The 18,288-nt window shown below is 37.1% G+C and overlaps 1 protein-coding gene and 1 pseudogene across 2 annotated transcripts; both read left to right on the top strand.

The window, feature by feature from the left end:
• Positions 1-8,048: 8,048 nt before the first annotated feature.
• LOC17895906 lies at positions 8,049-9,351 on the top strand (annotated as a pseudogene).
• Positions 9,352-10,542: 1,191 nt separating this feature from the next.
• LOC17895551 (tubulin alpha-1 chain) lies at positions 10,543-12,838 on the top strand. Of its 2 annotated transcripts, XM_023787900.1 has the most exons (6): positions 10,543-10,720; positions 11,026-11,240; positions 11,473-11,672; positions 11,766-12,274; positions 12,358-12,478; positions 12,564-12,838. In XM_023787900.1, exons 1-6 carry the CDS (start codon positions 10,608-10,610, stop codon positions 12,714-12,716), a joined length of 1,311 nt encoding a protein of 436 aa, XP_023643668.1. In that variant the 5' UTR covers positions 10,543-10,607; the 3' UTR covers positions 12,717-12,838. The 2 variants fall into 2 exon arrangements, with proteins under 2 accessions (XP_023643668.1, XP_006301274.1); XM_006301212.2 differs by having other exon boundaries at positions 12,358-12,838.
• Positions 12,839-18,288: the final 5,450 nt, after the last annotated feature.

Below are 18,288 nucleotides of genomic sequence, written 5' to 3'. Positions count from 1 at the left end.
GGGGGGGGGGGGGGGAGGGAGGTTGATGCCATGTCTGGCCTGAGGGAGGATGTCTGAAATCGAGTTTACCCTTTCACCCTGTGGTTTAAACAGAATTGGTACATTCTCCAGAACTTGCTGCGCAAAGGAACAAGTTAGGAAAATATGCAGAACGTCTTCCATTTTACTACACCTCTTGCATGACATGTCGCTGGAGATGCCCCGTACAGAGAGAGCTGAGCGCACCGGGAGTGCATTGCTAGCTACCTTCCACAGGAAGGTCTTAAGTTTTGTTGTGGTGCGCACCTTCCACACATGTAAATTCCAATTGAATATGTGGTCTTGGGATGAGGAAGGAACATTGGTCTTTCAATTGTATCCGGATTTGGAGGAGTAGGAGCCCGACTTAATTGGTAGCCATCTCATCTTGTCCGGTCTTAGAAAAGAACTCATCTTAAGTTTGAGTATATGATCCTCATATTGAGGTACATGTAGGCGAATGGCTTCCAAGTTCCACATAGAGGAATTTGGTAGCAGGAGAACCTTCACCTTCAAATCGGCCAGACTTTTATTATTGGGGCCTTGTGGGCACAGGGGAACCGAAGTAGATAGCCAAGGTGCTCTACATAGGTCAATATCCTCTACATTCCCAACAATCCAACCAAGACCCTGTTGCAAGATATCACGACCCGCAATTATCCCACGCCAGCCATGAGACGCGTTAGATGGGCATGTGGACTCCAGAAAGGAGGAAGAACGGCAATACTTGTCCCGTTCCTTTAAAAGTTTCCAGCCAATTTTTGCGAGGAAGGAGTCATTAAAGGATTCAATCTCTCTAAAGCCTAGACCTCCATCAGATTTTGGCCAAGATAGTTTACCCCAACTAACCCAACACATCTTCTTCTTGTCTTGATTATCATCCCACCAGAATCTTGTTAGCTCCGATTGGATCCTCTTACAAAGTGAGAGTGGGAGTTTAAAGCAGGTCATGCGTGGGAAAGCATAGCCGCTAAGACCGCTTTGAGCAGCACTTCTTTTACAGAGACTAATCGAGAAACATTAGACATGTATTTTTCAAAATCAAAATACATGCAAGAGAGCAGACATTTGAGTTACTTACCCATCCATATTAAGCCACCTGAATCCGGTTAAGGAAAAATCAAAATAGTTAAATACATGTAAAAGAGCAAACTTGTTAGTTTTTTTTTTTCAATTTAATGGCGTTAATAATATTTTTTTTTAACAGTGGCAAAAAGAATGGTTTCTTAGCCTACATCATTTTTTCAGAATAACTCGTCGGGATTGCAGAAAAATCAACTAACATGGTTATTTTTATTTTCAATCATTTCATTTAATTGCTGTCTATTTATATAGTTATTATATATATTTTTTTAAAAATCTCACAAGAAGTGAATAAGCGTATTTTAAATTTTAAATTTTAAATTTAAACAAAACAATGAAAATTTTTAAAATCCTACGTTTGAAAAAAATATTAAAAATTTTTGAATATTAAAAGGAAAAATTTGTAGAAATAATATATTTTGTATAATTTTCTGGAAATGGAAAATATATAGTACTTTTTTGAAAAATCCATTGAAGTCATGTTACGGTGACATGAACTAAATTAGAAAAAAAAGAATAAAAATTTACCTAAATAATAAATAAAAATGGAATGGATAAAAAACTAAAAAACCAACATGCATTGCTTGGAAGTAGTAAATCACTTGTCTAGCGTTTTTGAGGTCAAATTTTGTTATAATACATTGCTTATGATTGATTACAAGTGTTTGATAGCATGAAAAGTGTTTAGAAATGTGTACAAACTTCTATTTAAATTTCGTCCCATATTGGCTAAGAACCTACAAGCAATACATGGAAGTAAAAATCTCTTGTCTAGTGTTATTTGGGGTCAAAATTTGTTACAGTACATTGCTTATGATTGATTTCAAGTGTTAGATATGCATGAAGAGTGTTTAGAAAGGTGTAGCAACTCCTATAGAATTTTTGTTCAAAATTGGCCAAGAACCCACAAGCATTGCTTGGAAGTAGAAAATCACTTGTATAGTGTTGTTTGAGGTAAAAATGTATTACAATACATTGCTTATGATTGATTACAAGTGCTAGATATGCATGAAGATTGCTTAAAAGGTGTGGAAACTTTTTTTTAAAGTCGGTCCCATATTGGTTAAGAACCCACAAGCATTGCTTGAAAGTAGTAAATAAATTTTCTATTATTGGTTGGGGTCAAAACTTATTTCAACACATTGCTTATGATTGATGACAAGTGCTAGATATGCATTAACAGTGTTTAGAAAGGTGTAGAAATCCCGATTGAAATTTCGTCCCAAATTGACTAAGAACCCACAAGCATTGCTTGGAAGTAGTAAATCACTTGTCTAGTGTTGTTTGGGGTCAAATTTTGTTACAATATATTGCTTATGATTGATTTCAAGTGCTTCATATGCACGAAGAGTGTTTAGAAAGTTGCAGAAAATCCAATTGTATTTTCGCCCTATATTGGATAAGAACCTACAAACAATACTTGGATGTAGAAATCACTTGTGTAGTGTTATTTTGGGTCAATATTTGTTACAATACATTGCATATGATTGATTACAAGTGCTAGATATGCATGAAGGGTGTTTAGAAATGTGTAGAAAGTCCTACTGAAACTTTGTCCCAAATTGGTTAAAAACCAACAAAAACTGCTTGGAAGTAGTCACTGGCGGTAAAGGAATTAGGGATATGATTCCAGTTTTTGATCTAGATATTGAGGGTGAGAAATTGAGATAATAATATGAACTCTAATAAGATCTTCGCTGGTGGAAACATTTAAAGATACTGGCGGAGAGGATAGTCATTTCCTTAAAGTCCAATTCAATAGGCGTGTAACTGGTTGAGCAAAGGACTGTAACTCAATCGATGGCTGATAGTCAATGCCATTGATCATCTTTTTCAAGGTAGGGAATTGCTTATCTCTGTAACCCATTGCACTGATCAGGGGCGTTCGTTGTATGTTGAAGCAAAGATAAATAGGGTGGATGTGAAGAGAGTGATGTTTGATCCTGACTCCACAGTCAATCTTATACCTTTATCCACTAGACATTCGAAAAGAAAAGATTGGAGGAGCACTTCTCGAGGTATATAATTTGAGTTCGAAACGTCAAATCTGTTTTCTAGGAATGGTATGGTCAGAGTCAATTGCAATGTTGGACCTTTTCAAAGTCCGATAGAGCTCCAGGTTGTTTTTGCATCGAGGCTAAGACGGCGCCTCGCATATGGGTAGCAAGAGGGCGCTTATGTTCCAACGGTAAGGCTTTCTACGAAGCTTTCAGGAAGAAGGGTAGTCTTGTGTGTAAGCATATTATTTATGGTCAAAGCCGCCCAATCCAACTAAGAAGAACCGAACCTAACAAACACATCTTTTTCCTTTTGGGAGGGTACTCCGAGTATAGTGGGTACCTCGTAAGACCTCTACCCGCATACTCGGTCCCATAATAAGATATACGAATAAGACGGATCAGACCGAACTGTCAATGCATTCATTCCAGTCGATAGAACTCAACTTGATGCATACCTCGTCTAAACAAAACACTCCAGATCCGCACTTCCCTTTAAATATACTCCAAAGGGACTAAGCTTGACTCAGGAGGGCTTTGCTCCGCATGAGACAAAGTTATCAAAAAGTACTTATTCTAATTTATTAAACCCTGATTAGAAACACACTTGACCATTTTCTAGCTTGAACGAGAACAATCATTAAACGCCCGGCATAGAATTTTGATCGAACAAATATTGGCATTCTGTAAGCATTTCCTCGCAGCAAACTCGCAGGTAGGAGAGACCTTGAGTCCAGGCTCAGGAATCGGCTTGTTTCAAGCGGACTCGGATAAAAAGTATAGAGCTAGTAGAAAGTGGGTGTGATGGTGAATACATTGTAATAAAGTAGGTGTATATGCTAATATCCCTACAATACATTGCATGTTATTGATTACAAGTGTTAGATATGCATGATGAGTGTGTATAAAGGTTGAGAAAGCCCTATTGATATGTCATGCAAGTTCTTGTGTCAACATGCTATTATGTTGAAAAAAATACAACATATATTTACAAAGTTCAAGTTGTTCTTCTAGATGACAAGTTGTTTATAATTGATACATCAAATTTTGTAAATTACTATGATTTCTTTCTATTTTCCTTTGTTTTCTGTATTGGATCTTCTCCACCATCATCTCTTTGATAAAAAAAAAAAGGAGATGTTTGCAGCCAACACTAAAGCAAAACTCGGCAATTTATTTGATGACATGAACTGGAGTGATATCAGATGTGTAGGCTCATTGGAGAAATCATGTCGAATTCGATGAATCTCCCTTATACACCCACTGGTTTCAGGTTTTGGATTTATGTTGTTTGTTGTTGGTAGCTTACGAAGCAAGATCCAAATTGGATCGTTTTGTAGAGAAACTCAAAAATATATAATGGATCAAGGTTATGTGAGACCTCGGTTTGCGGAGAGGTTTAAATGAATTTATTTGGCCACCTATGTCACCAAAGTGCACTTATTTTTTTGGTCAAAGGTCTTGAGAGAACTTCACAGTTAAGCGTGCTTGTGCTGGAGTAGTAAATGGATGGGTGACTTTCTGAAAGTGATCGTAGGAACTGTGTGAGTGAAGCCAAAACACAGGGAAAGATCATGTGGTAATTTGTAGGGTCGGTAAACAAGTCTTTAAGCCTCCCAAACGTAGAATACCGGCTGTCGGATAAGTATTGGCTCATGTGCCTAGTGAGAGGACGTGAGACCCGTTAAAAAAGGTAGACTCATGGGCTGAGAGTGAACATGTGACCCATTAGAGAGGTGACCGTCAAAGTGTTACAGGTTAACTTGGTCATTGTCACATGTAAGAAAGAGTTAGTTTCCTAAAAATTCTGGTCAAACGTTATTTAGCTAATTTATTTCAAGTCAAAGGTTATCTATCAATTACCCTTATAAAAAATTGATTTTATGTTCTTTCCTTATAATAGTTGAATAATTTCCTATTATTTAAAAACTGGAGATAATCATTTACAATATAGACTTCTTTGTATTTACTTCCCTATATATAGCGAGAAGAAGTTGACTATAAAAGTATCCTAATATGCATCCATATGGGTCAAACATATATATGAAATTTTCAAATTAATATTTATAGTCAAACTTTAATGCATATCTTGCTTTTTATATAGTCCAACTTTAATCCAGAACTTCCTTTTTATAAATATATAAAAAAAATTCCTACACAACATCTTAAACAACACAAAAAAATTTTCTATTTGTTTAAGGAAACAAAGATTTCAACTCCATAAAATCCGATCTGAGTAAAAATATTCTTCTTCTTGTTTTTGGATTTTTCATTAAAAAGATGATGAAACAAAAACAAACCAAAGTGGTATTTTTATTTTTAGCCCTAATATTTGCATCAATCATCCGAGCATCGGAATCAGCTCCGCCGGTTATTTATTGCTCGACGAACAAGATAAACAATGTGCCAGGATGTTATAATGCGTTGAAATTGTTGGGATTGAAAACAGATATTAGAGGGTTATCAAAAGAGTGTTGTAGAGCAGTATTCACAACACTTCCAACTACTTGCTTCTTAAAAGTCACGGGTGACATAAGTATACCAATCACTATCTTTAAAGATGTTTGTGATATTGTACCATCAGCGGTAAAACCAAGCTCATGATTGCAGTTTCTTGTATCTTTCAATAATATGGAATAAAATTATATTTCTATACATATTTTTCACTAACTCATCTCAGTGTTTCATTGTCGTTCGCTTTGACATAAGTCTAATCATCAGGATGTTCATCTTGTTTTGTTTGTTTTAAAAGGTACATTTTCATCTTAGTCGTAAATACTCCTCATTTCTGGGCAAAATAATTTAAAAGATTGTCATATAGTGAACAATAGCAAGAAAGCCATAAACTGGCCAAAAAAAAATCTTGAATGCCTGTGTTATAAACTCGATTTTGTTTTATATTTTTTTAATGCAGAAAATTAAGAAAAGTCTAAAACACCAAATGAAGTTGGCAAATTACAAACCAACCCATCAAACAATTCATATCCTTTTTTGCTAGTTACCTTCATTCAAAGTAATAAAACGCTTTTATTTTTTGTTTTGTTTCTGTGGAAGAGAAACCGTCAAAAAAACAAATCGTCTATGTTGTTTCATCGCTGCCGAAGTAATGTCTCTTGTAAAAGATGCGACTGTGCTATTTGATTCAACATCCCCAGCGCCACGTAAGGATAGAAGAGAAACCGCCGCTCCTCCGACATAACCACCGGATGGTTCTAAACCTGAGATTCTGACATAACCATAAATTGTAGTGACAGAACTGCCGATAGCACTGGAAATTGAAGTAGGAAAAATTCTGAGATTGTTCCAACATAATTTCCCCAACCAAATTTGGACGAACCGAAGCAACAACCGTTAATGAAGAGGACGAGATCGTTAAGGTATATATTCCCATTCCCTCTGCCTGGGGCACAAATAAAGTATAATTAATAATATAAAATTTATATAATAATAAATATTAATTACTTTTAATATATGTAAAGCATGAAATTCGAAAAAACCGTGTGCTTTGGGTTCTAAATATATTTAGTTATATATTATATATTTGAAAAATGCTCAATTACAAATCATAATTTATATGTAAAAAGTATGATTTGAATTACATTTTTAAAAATATCACACATATTTAAAGTACGTATGAAATAAGCTACAAAGGAGATGATAAATATTTACTAAGTTACTAATTGTATTAACACTTTTCAAATACAAATGTAACATCTAGTTTTACAGTTGAAAATAATTACTTAAATTTCATCAAAAGTTAAAAAAAAATTACAAAGATAATATTAGAACTGAATGAACACAAATGCTTAAAACCAATAAAATAAAATAAGGAAATATTTGCCCAATCAGAATATAGAGTAAAAATATGTAAGAAAGACATTAGGAAAGGAGTGGCAAACAAAACAGAAAAGTATAAAAAAACAAGATGATGATGGTATTTATGATGTTGTTGGGAAAGGTGATAATGTTGTTGCGAAGAATGATGATGATTATGATGTTGCTGCAAAGGATGATAATGATGATGACGATGCAGAGGATGATGTAGGGGATGAATCTGATGATGTAGGGGAAGAATTTGATGAAGCTGATGATGATGATGCAGTAGACTCTGATGATGATTATCTTGAGAAACCATAGGGCCAGAGTCATATGAACCAATCCAATATGAAATAGTTAGTACTTCTTTATATCTGTTATTTCTTTGGAGTTACAACTTTGCAACTTATAAATTATTTATTTACCTTTGTTTACACTGTAACCTAGCATGAATAGAAAATAGGACAAAATCTGAGTCTTGATGAGTTCTTCATAAAGACGCATACAAAGCTAGATTGTACATATATTGATCGGAAGGCGAAGAGAATCATTAAAAACTATGAGAAGAACTTGCACAGAAAATTGAGTGGGATAGAGGCAGGAGCTTCTTCTGTTTCAAATGGTGCATCACGGGCTCGAGAGTTCACAATAATTGATGAGTATGCAACAATTTTCACATTCGACATTCCATGGTACACTAAAAAATTCAAAAGGAACACTTTATGGACTTGGAAGCCTGAAGGAGAGTGCTATCAACGAGAAGTGCACGCAAGCCGGAGACTCTCATCGTTTGTTGCAATACAAGACATGATGTTGAGGTTACTGCACGTAAAGAATAACGTTCCCGACTTTTGGCTGAGCAACGGCCTTGATTCAAAGGGTGGTTTGGACTTGGGTTTTTTCTTAGGTTGTTCTTCATGAGCTGGGGCCTTGTGGTGATTCAAATAAGTGTATGGGCTCCTTTCATGGCTGATCCAAGTGTCAAAAGACTTAAAATCCTCATAGCATGCAATCTGGTGTTCAACAAGTCTGTCACTAAGTAGTTCAGCATTCTTGTCAACAGAAGAAAAAGAAAAAAAAACGTTGGAAAGAGATTAGGCTTTTCTTTTCTTATCCGATCCGTACTCTCGATCAATGCCTTCTCTTTTCTCTTTCACTTCTCTCCCAAAACCAAACGCTATAATAAGTTCAGTTTCAGCTCCTCAGACACAGACAATAGCTGAGAGGCTTGAAGATAAATTCGGACGAAAATGTATAAAATTCTTGGAATCAAACAATAGTCCTATGGTGGAACTTAAGGTCAGAAATGGAAGTTCGTTAAAGATGAGTTTATCAGATGCTCATGTCATATCATATAAACCAAAGGTACACTAGAAAGACGATGGATTCGAGGAAGTCCTTTACACAGTTGACGGTGATGAGAGGAGAGGTGGAGCTGGTGTTGTTATTATAAACGGAGAAGAAGCTACTGGAACAAAATTAAAGGAGTGTCTTCAGTACTCTCAGGATATGATTGAAATGTTAAAGATACTGATTCAGACGCCATTGATGCTCTTCATGTGATTAATTCTATATATTAAATATTGTCTAAACAATGCTGATATCTTTATGAACTTTATTTCAGATCGAACTGAGCTGTACGGCCGGGGTTCTCGACATAACTTATATCGTCTGTCTGTATCATGTAAGCATGGCTACAGCTCTAGTTGTGAAGAACAATGGACGAAAACCGGTTACCATGAAACCTAGGATTATGAGTTACTTGAGGTTCAAGAAACGGTATGGGGCTGGAATTCAAGGACTAAAAGGATGCTCTTATTGCCCCAACCCTCCTTTGTCATCGCCTTTCGAGCTATTGTCTCCTTCAGAGGCAATGAAAGCGGACTCTTCTGGTTGGTTTTCGTCGGAAGATGGGAAGAAGCCGGGGATTTGGGCTGTTGAAGATTCTATGATTACACTTCTTGAGAAAAAGATGAGTAGAATATATGGTGCTCCTCTGGCTGAGAGGTTTAAGGCTGTCTATAACACTCCACCTTCTAAATTTGAAACCATAGATCAGGTAAATCAATATGGTACCATTCGTTTCGACATTTGGTATGCAACATCGACTAGGATTTACTAACACTAACTTTAAATTCAATAAAATCTGATTAGTTTAGAATCTTGCAGGGAAGAGGATTGTTCTTCAGGGTGATAAGGATAGGGTACGAAGAGATGTATGTGGGATCTCCAGGATCAATGTCCGAAAAATATGGGAAGCAAAATTACTTCGTGTGCACAGGGCCAATGTCATTGCTCGTCCCGGTCGAGGTGGCCTCCGGTGAGACATGGAGAGGAGCAATGGTAATTGAGCATGATAGTTTGTAAATTTCATTTAGTATACTTTTTTCTTCTTTCTTTTATTTTCTCTGTTTTTCCTTGCAAATTGTTTTTTACTATGTATCTCAAAAACATATTATGACAATACTAGATGTCTAGATCAATGTATACAGTAACGATTTTAGACAAAAAAATTGATGTCGTCATTTCCTTTTGTCTCAAAGTTTTAGAGTTCTAAACCCTCCTCTCACATATAGAGTATATGCCGTCTTTATGTGCGACCTATGTAATTTATCATAGACATCAACCCACTCTACCAAACAACGTCTAGTTTAAAGATTTATCAAGAAAATTCATCATTTTGAAGAACATGGTTCAACCAAAGATATCGATCAAATTGAAGAGATTGTCATTGGAAGTTTATTTGAAACCAGTTTCAAAACAAAGAAATTACCCATTAGTGAATCTACTTGGCAAAATAATTTCGGCTTAAAGATTTATTGACAAAACAAGTAAACTATTTTAAGGAGATTAATCGAGAAACATTAGACATATATTTTTCAAAATCAAAATACATGCAAGAGAGCACACTTTGGAGTCACTTACCCAACCATATGAGATATGACCACTTTTTAACCCACCTAAATCCTGTCAAGGCAAATTTAAAATAGTGAAATACAAGTAAAATAGCAAACTTGTGAGTTTTTTTTAATTTATCGGCTTTAACTTTATAAGACTTTTTTTGTTTACATTGCAAAAAGAACGAGTTTAAGCCTACATTATTTTTCAGAATAAACCGTCGGAATTGCAGAAGATCAACTGACATGGTTTTTTTCTTCAATAATTTTTCTTAAATTTTTATCTTTATATAGTAATTATATATATTTTTAAACTTCACAAGAAATGAATAAGAGTATTTTAGATTTTCAATTTAAACCAAAAAAAAAAATCATAAGTTTGGAAAAAATAAGTTTTAAAATTTTTAAATGTTAAAAGGAAAAATTTGGAGAACTAATATTCTTGTATAGCTTTCTGGTAATGGAAAATACTTAGTACGTTTTTCGAAAAATCCGTTGAAGTCATTTTTCGGTGACTTGAACTGAATTAGAAAAAATAATTAAAATTTTTATCTAAATAATAAATAAAGTTGGAATGGATAAAAATCTAAAAAATCCACCTAATTAAGATTGGTGAATTCTTTAATTAGGTAATTCCAGCATAAGAGACTTTATTGGGGCCATCCTCATTTTATGTTCGTCCAGTCTATTCCAGCTTTTTTATTTTCCCATCTAAAAGCGGGAGACCCAACAACAACCATCTTCCTCGTGAAACATAGAGAAACAGGAAGAACAAGTCCCTGAGAAATTTTTAAACATGAGGGAGATCATTAGCATTCATATCGGACAAGCTGGTATTCAAGTCGGGAATTCTTGTTGGGAGCTTTATTGTCTCGAACATGGTATCCAACCTGATGGCACCATGCCCAGGTCTTTCTTTACATTCATCGCTCTAGTTTAGACCAACGTTATTGATAGGATCTTAGGAAAATCTTAATCTAAGAAATGTTAAGAAATGTTTCTTAGATAAAAAACTATTCTAAGAAAATCTTAAATTTAAATGCTAAACAATTCTAAGAACTCACCTTAAGTGCTCACCATTTCTTAAGAAATGTTAAGAAACCTCTCTTATATTCATCGCTTTAGTTCATAACCATTTTGATTTTTTTTTTTGTTTTGATATGGCTCTTATTTAGGAGTAGCATTGAAAATTTAATGAGTTATTTGTTTTGCAGTGACAGCAATGTGGGTGCATGTCATGATGCATTCAACACATTCTTTAGCGAGACAAGCTCAGGTCAACATGTGCCTCGGGCTGTGTTTCTTGATCTTGAACCAACCGTCATTGATGAAGTAAGAACCGGCACTTACAGACAGCTCTTCCATCCTGAACAACTTATCTCTGGCAAGGAAGATGCAGCCAATAACTTCGCTAGAGGCCATTACACTGGTTATATACATTTTACATATCTTCGTTGTTTTTAGTATTTTTTATAGGTTTGTTCTATAATAAGAAGCTATATTGATCCACCTTCATGGGTTATTAACTTGACAACATATGTTCTTAACTCATGTATAAGCTAACAAGTTGGGTATCAGTGTGCATCTAATTGGGCATATTTAATCATGACTAGTTCATTTGCTAATTATCATGGTAATGAAAATTTGTTCCATCGATGCAGTTGGAAGGGAAATTGTTGACACATGCCTTGATAGGCTGAGGAAATTGGCAGACAATTGCACAGGGTTACAAGGATTTTTGGTGTTCAATGCTGTTGGGGGTGGAACAGGTTCTGGTTTGGGTTCTTTACTGTTGGAACGCTTGTCCGTAGATTTTGGAAAGAAATCTAAACTCGGTTTCACAATCTACCCTTCTCCTCAGGTACTACGTCGACATAATTACATTTTTTATTAGACCAAATTGTGGGTCTTACTACAAAAAATATAGCATTCAAACTAATTTTTTTTGTCTCAGGTTTCTACGGCAGTTGTAGAGCCATACAATAGTGTTCTTTCGACTCACTCTCTTCTTGAGCACACAGATGTTGCTGTTATGTTGGATAATGAAGCCATATACGATATATGCAGGAGATCTTTAGACATTGAGAGGCCTACATACACAAATCTAAACCGCTTAATCTCCCAAACCATCTCTTCACTAACAACTTCTCTAAGGTTTGATGGTGCCATCAATGTGGACATAACCGAATTCCAGACCAACCTTGTACCTTACCCTCGGATCCACTTTATGCTCTCCTCTTATGCACCAGTGATTTCATCTGCAAAGGCCTATCATGAGCAGTTTTCGGTCCCTGAGATCACGACTTCCGTCTTTGAACCCTCCAATATGATGGCCAAATGTGACCCAAGGCACGGAAAGTACATGGCTTGTTGTTTGATGTATCGTGGTGACGTTGTGCCTAAGGATGTTAATACAGCTGTTGCTAACATCAAAACCAAGCGCACAATTCAGTTTGTTGACTGGTAAGCGGTCATACCGGTGTTTCTTTGTCTCTTAAATCATCTTCTACTACACATTATAAATATTTGTTCACGCTAAAATTTAGGTGTCCAACTGGTTTCAAGTGCGGAATAAACTACCAACCGCCTTCAGTTGTTCCAGGTGGTGACCTAGCGAAAGTTCAACGAGCAGTTTGCATGATCAGTAACAATACTGCTGTGGCAGAAGTGTTCTCTCGCATAGACCACAAGTTTGATCTCATGTACTCCAAAAGAGCCTTTGTCCATTGGTATGTAGGAGAAGGTATGGAAGAGGGAGAGTTCTCTGAGGCCCGTGAAGATCTTGCTGCTCTTGAGAAAGATTATGAAGAAGTTGGTGCAGAAGGAGCAGAGGACGACGATGAAGACGGCGATGAATATTAGAAAGACGCATGATCAGTGGTTTTCCATTGTTTCTTTCTTGTGACGTACATCATATATGTATATGTGAATGTGATCTCTATAGTTGTTTTGTGATGTTTACAGGTCTCCCTCCTTTTATATCTCATTTGTATGTTACTAAAAAATACATCTATATTAATTGTCAATACAAAGGTTGAAAGACTCTTTTGTTGTCTAATTTGACATGTCAAACCCTTACGAGTGAAGATGGTGTGAGAAAGTGTACATAGCAAACCGGTCCATGTCTACACCATCTTACGAGTTCAATCTTATCATCTTCTAAGATGATGTTTATTAAAATAGAATCTTAACATGCACAAAGGTAAATGAGAGCCATATATGCCACTATAAACCAAAGGATGGGTTATACAAGAAAATTGAGAATTCCTAAATGTAATGATCTTTCACATTTTTGTTACCTCGTTTCTTCTCACCACCATTCTTATGTAAATATATTGTTCTTATAATATTGAATACAACTTATATATAAGTACATAACATAATCAAATGACATAATTAAAGGGATTACATAGAATAATATAATTAATATATATTAGAGGGATATAAAGGATTTTGAGTAATCATAGGATGATACTCTTTCCTTAATACGATCCCTCAATCTCAAAGCGGTGATTAAGTGCACGTAGACAGCGGAAGCAACGTTTTGAGATTGACATCGTTGAGGAATATATGGGATTGAAGAAGCATAGAAAAAATATTCTATGTGTTTTACCGTGAAGCGGCACATTGTGTGGAGGTTGGAACGATATTAACTGTTTGGAAGCATATAGCTTAAGTTAAATTGAAAGAAGCATTTAGCTTAGAAAAAGAAAATTGTGAATAAATTTTTTTTTTTGAAAGAAAAATTAAAAGAAGCACTTTCGGCTTAGATTCAAAGCTTATGATAAGCATGAATGATGTAAGCACTTTTGGCTTTAAAAAAAAAGAAAAAAAGAAGAAGCATTTGGCTTAGATTCAGAGGTCTAAAATGATAGACTTGAATAAAAAGAAGCTCGAGAGCTTAGATCTAAAGGTTCATGATGAACTTAGATAGTGGAAACACTTGGCTTAAAAGAATGAAAAAAACGAGTTTGATAGTTAGATCAAAACTCGAGAGAAAAACCTGTTCTGATACCATGTAGAAATGTATTGTTCTTATAATATTGAATGGAATGATACAACTTATATATAAGTACATAACATAATCAAATGACATAATTAAAGGGATTACATAAAATAATATAATTAATATATATTAGAGGAATATATAGGATTCTGAGTAATCAAAGGATGATATTCTTTCCTTAATATCTTAAACTCCTTCCTTAACTGACCCAAGAAGTCTTCATTAACATCATCATCATACCAGTCTTCTTCCCCTTGCTCGCTAACTTCCTTCACTTCCTCTTTCTCCAGCCAATTTGAAAGATAAAAATAAAGATCAATAGATTTTTACTTAACCATTCCACATCATAACTAGCCAACATCTCAATTAAGAGATCGCTGTAGTACTTAGGATCAAATACACAGAGACTCAAAGATTACTCAATAAATATTCGGTATTAAAATTATGCTAAGCAAGCAAGGTTTTAATATTAAAAACATCAAATTAAAATAAAGATTGGTTTTTAAAACAATATGAGAAAACGCTAGGCTCGAGGATTCTCAGACATCATGTAAGAAGCAAGCATTATGAACTGAATAATATAGATTAAGAAATTGAATAGAGAAACAAAGGAGTATTGAAATCTTCTCTCTACAGGGAGTTCTGATCTCTCTCTCCAAAAGCTCTCAAGGTTTTGCAATAGAATAAAGCCTAAGTCTTAACAAAACCCTTAAAACTCAATATATAAGTCTAAACCACGACCTGGGCTTTATTGCAAATAAGAGAAACTTCTGGGCTGAATCCGCAAATCTTTCAAACTTCAACTAGACGTGAAATTTAAGTGCCGTCAGATATTTGTGTTGATCGACACCAGTAGTTGTGTCGATCGACACGTACACCAAATATACTCTTCATGTAACGCCCCCGAACCGTCCTACCGCCGGACAAGCCGCGGATGACCTGAGAACGCCACTGATGACAGCCCGCCCGGACGATCCGGCCAAAGTTTCCACAAAGGGATCAGGAATCCTCAGCCAGTCCGTCCGAAGGCGAACCGTCCCTCTCGGACATCCGTCTCAGGCTTTGCAACCGTCGCCAAAGTCCGAGAGTTGTGTTAGCCCGGACAAGGCTAATATCGGCATAAACCACACCCCTTTATAAGAAAAATACTTTTCTATTATCATATAAGAAAAACTTGTTTGAAATCACCAACGACAACGAAAACGATAATGGGCCCTTGAGTTTAAGAGCTTTAAAACAAAACAACGTCAAAACTTAATAAGATTTTACAAAAGCAACAACTCTACACCGAGTTCCCTATGTCCTGAGTTCCCCTAATGATCCCCACTAAGATTTCCGGCAAACAAATATGGAGTTCGGACACCTGCAACAATCGTTAGTTCAACCCAACCCCAAATAATATACAAACAAGCGGAAGCATTTAAACAACAACAACCAAACACGGTACTTCGACCAAGTAAGATATGATAAAGCATGAATATGCAAACTACCATCTAGACTGGATTTCCTAGGGCCCGGATATGATGCCTTCCAACATCACTACCATCTTGAACACCCAAGTCATAGCCACAAAGGCACATGACCGGAACATCACTCTTGCCACATCGTCGTGTAGGCAACTTCGGCCAAGGTAGCTAGCCAGGTCTATCTGAAGCTCATCGTGCTAGCGTGAGACTCCAGAAAATGGAAGTGAACCGGGAATCACGCTAGAACGGAACAGCCAACAAAACACATACATATCCCTAACTTAGTACAACGAGACATATGGTCAGAAAACGCGTAGACTCAAGTACTAAGTTACTCATCCAAGTACGGAATCATATACAGAACAGATCTAGACGATCGTGTTCATGATTCGGTACTTCTCCTACTCATGCATAAAGATGTCAAGATAATCTAGCAAGATATATCGAGAATCTACTATGCGTGCAACGAAAATATGCAAGCTAATAAGCAATCGAACATGCAAGCTAGAAAAATAAATAACTAAACCCATTTCCCCTCATGTGCCACAACACATGCATCGAGACTCACTGAGATTCGGCTGAAGGCTGAGCTAGGCTTCACGATCTCGGACATTTGGCAGCTTCACGGCCTTGATCTTCTCTTGATCTTCAACTCCACTCGGTCTCGCTTCTTGGTCTTCACTTCTTTCGATCAAACGACCTCGGGTCTTCATGGAAATCTCAGATCTAAACCTTATAAGTAGTTACTTGGATGAAAACTACTTCACGGATCAGATCTGCTTGATGGTTGATCAGATCTCTCGGAAAGGGATCGATCGGATCTGCTTCTCGATAGGAATTCTCGGCAGATCTGGACTCTTGGCAACTCACGACAACACTCTCGGTGGTTTCTTTATCTCTCGATCTTCGGCTTAGCTTTACTCTCAATGGTTGATCGGATCTCTAGACAAAAGATCGATCGAACTAGACTTTCTCGAGAAAACGAGAGAGTTTCTTGAGAAAATGAGAATTTTGTGATTTTTGGCTAACCAATACAAATGAAGGCTCAGAGACCGTATTTATAGCCTCCAGCTTTGGTTGTGTTCAGCAGCTTTGGGATATGCCATCTGTCGGTTCGGACTTGCCCGAACAATGCTTCCTCTGCCTGCCGGACACGTGGCAGACATGGAGCAAAAAGAGGGATTATGTCCGATAGAATCCTCCGAATCTTGCCCAAATCTTTCTTATGCAATTTTTCTTTTATTCTTGTCGGAATTTTGCCCAGTGGCAGTCTTGTCAGGTGCAAGATACATTGAACGAACAAGAGTTGGATTTTCTCGATCTTTTTGATACTTTCTCGATCACACTCGGCCTCTTCGAGTAAGCTTCGATAAACTCCATAAATCTTCAATAAACATTCTTGGAAACGTCGAGTCTTTGATCAACAATACCAGCAAAACCTTCGGATAGGCTACAACACGTATCACGGTCGATACTCTCGATGGTCTCTCGGTCACGGCAAGGTCTTCTTCGACAATCTTTGATAATTCATCGTTTTCTGATAATCCGTGTCGATAGAACATCTTCTTTTGCATTTTAAACACTTTGGGTGGAGATACTTTCCTTGCTATCGGCTTCAGTCTCCTTGTGTACGGTAGCGTACGTCTTCCGGCAGCACCCTCACGTACATCTCTCGATAGAATGGGTTTTCTATCGATATTGTCTCGATATATGATCCTTATAATAGAACTTAGGACTTTCCATCGAAGAAAATCCTTAAGTTATCGATCTAATGCATCCTTGGTTCGATGACCCTTCATTGCTCTGGTGGCCATCATACTTCTCTCTATAACTTGTGAAATTCTTCACAAGTCTCTTGATACAACATCCTTATTTGATCTCCTTCTTCTTTCTGAGTTCTCTCCGGCACCTTTCATCGATGATTTTTGTTTCGGCAGCCACTTCATGGTGCGGGTCACTACACTCCCGGTACGTTCTTTTCTGTTTTATTTATTTATTATTCGGGTATCCATGAGATTCAAAGTATGCACGGGTTTACGCGACATCCCTCATATTACCTCTACCTATAGCCTTTTCCACAGTTTCTTTTAAAGGCTGAAGGGAAGAGAGAAGGAAGGAATCATACTTTGAATGTAACAACCCATCCCGGTGGGAATCCCTACCACATGGCACACCCCGCCATATGGCAGCTACAAGCGCTGCAGCGCATCGACCCTAACCTCTCTCCTGTGGGCCCAAACTGCGCAACCTACTTGCTCGCAGCCCCCTGGCCCACCAGGTAGGTTATTGGTGCGCCTGGCGTTCCTCGAACCCAGGTCTTCACCCTTTAACAACCTTCCCACCAGACAAGTTGTCACCAATTGATCTGCAGGTCAGTTGGTGACAACTTGTCTGGTGGGAAGGTTGTTAAAAGGTGAGGACCTGGGTTCGAGCAACGCCAAGCGCACCAATAACCTACCTGGTGGGCCAGGGGGCTGCGAGCAAGTAGGTTGCGCAGTTTGGGCCCACAGGAGAGAGGTTAGGGTCGATGCGCTGCAGCGCTTGTAGCTGCCATATGGCGGGTGTGCCATGTGGTAGGGGTTCCCACCGGGATGGGTTGTTACATTGAAGAAGTGTAGTTTCTTGTGCGGCTCGAAGAAAAAATCTAGTCCAATGTATACCAACTCCCAAGGTAAGAGACTAAGTCCAATTAAGTCCTGATAAAAGTAGAGACAACGTTAGATCAACTGGATATCCAATGAATAAGGGCTTTCAGGATTGTTGATACGGCTCATAGTCGTTCCAAACTTCGGTTCTGAGATCAAGCATAGTAATGTAAGCATAAGAGTGTTAATCCAAATCAGAAAAACCATTAGACTGAGTTCATTGTTCCCTACAAAAAGTTTTGACTCAATAAAACAATTTTTTTTTTTGGACGGACTCGATAAAACTCCAAAAGAATAAACAATGTTAGTCACTACCTCCCCCAGACTTAAAAAAACATTGTCCCCTGTGTTGCCAAGCCT

Source organism: Capsella rubella, unplaced genomic scaffold (genome assembly GCF_000375325.1).
Source record: "Capsella rubella cultivar Monte Gargano unplaced genomic scaffold, Caprub1_0 scaffold_2, whole genome shotgun sequence".
Classification (NCBI taxonomy): Eukaryota; Viridiplantae; Streptophyta; class Magnoliopsida; order Brassicales; family Brassicaceae; genus Capsella; species Capsella rubella.
Note: the sequence above shows the minus strand (reverse complement) of the source record. Positions and strands in the feature narration are given on the sequence as shown.

Bases quoted from the DNA above. Each gene is read 5' to 3' on its own strand.
- LOC17895551 (XM_006301212.2), top strand. From the start codon at position 10,608: ATGAGGGAGATCATTAGCATTCATATCGGACAAGCTGGTATTCAAGTC. The intron at 10,721-11,025 runs GTCTTTCTTTAC...TTTGTTTTGCAG, and splicing joins CCTGATGGCACCATGCCCAG to TGACAGCAATGTGGGTGCAT. The intron at 11,673-11,765 runs GTACTACGTCGA...TTTTTGTCTCAG, and splicing joins CAATCTACCCTTCTCCTCAG to GTTTCTACGGCAGTTGTAGA.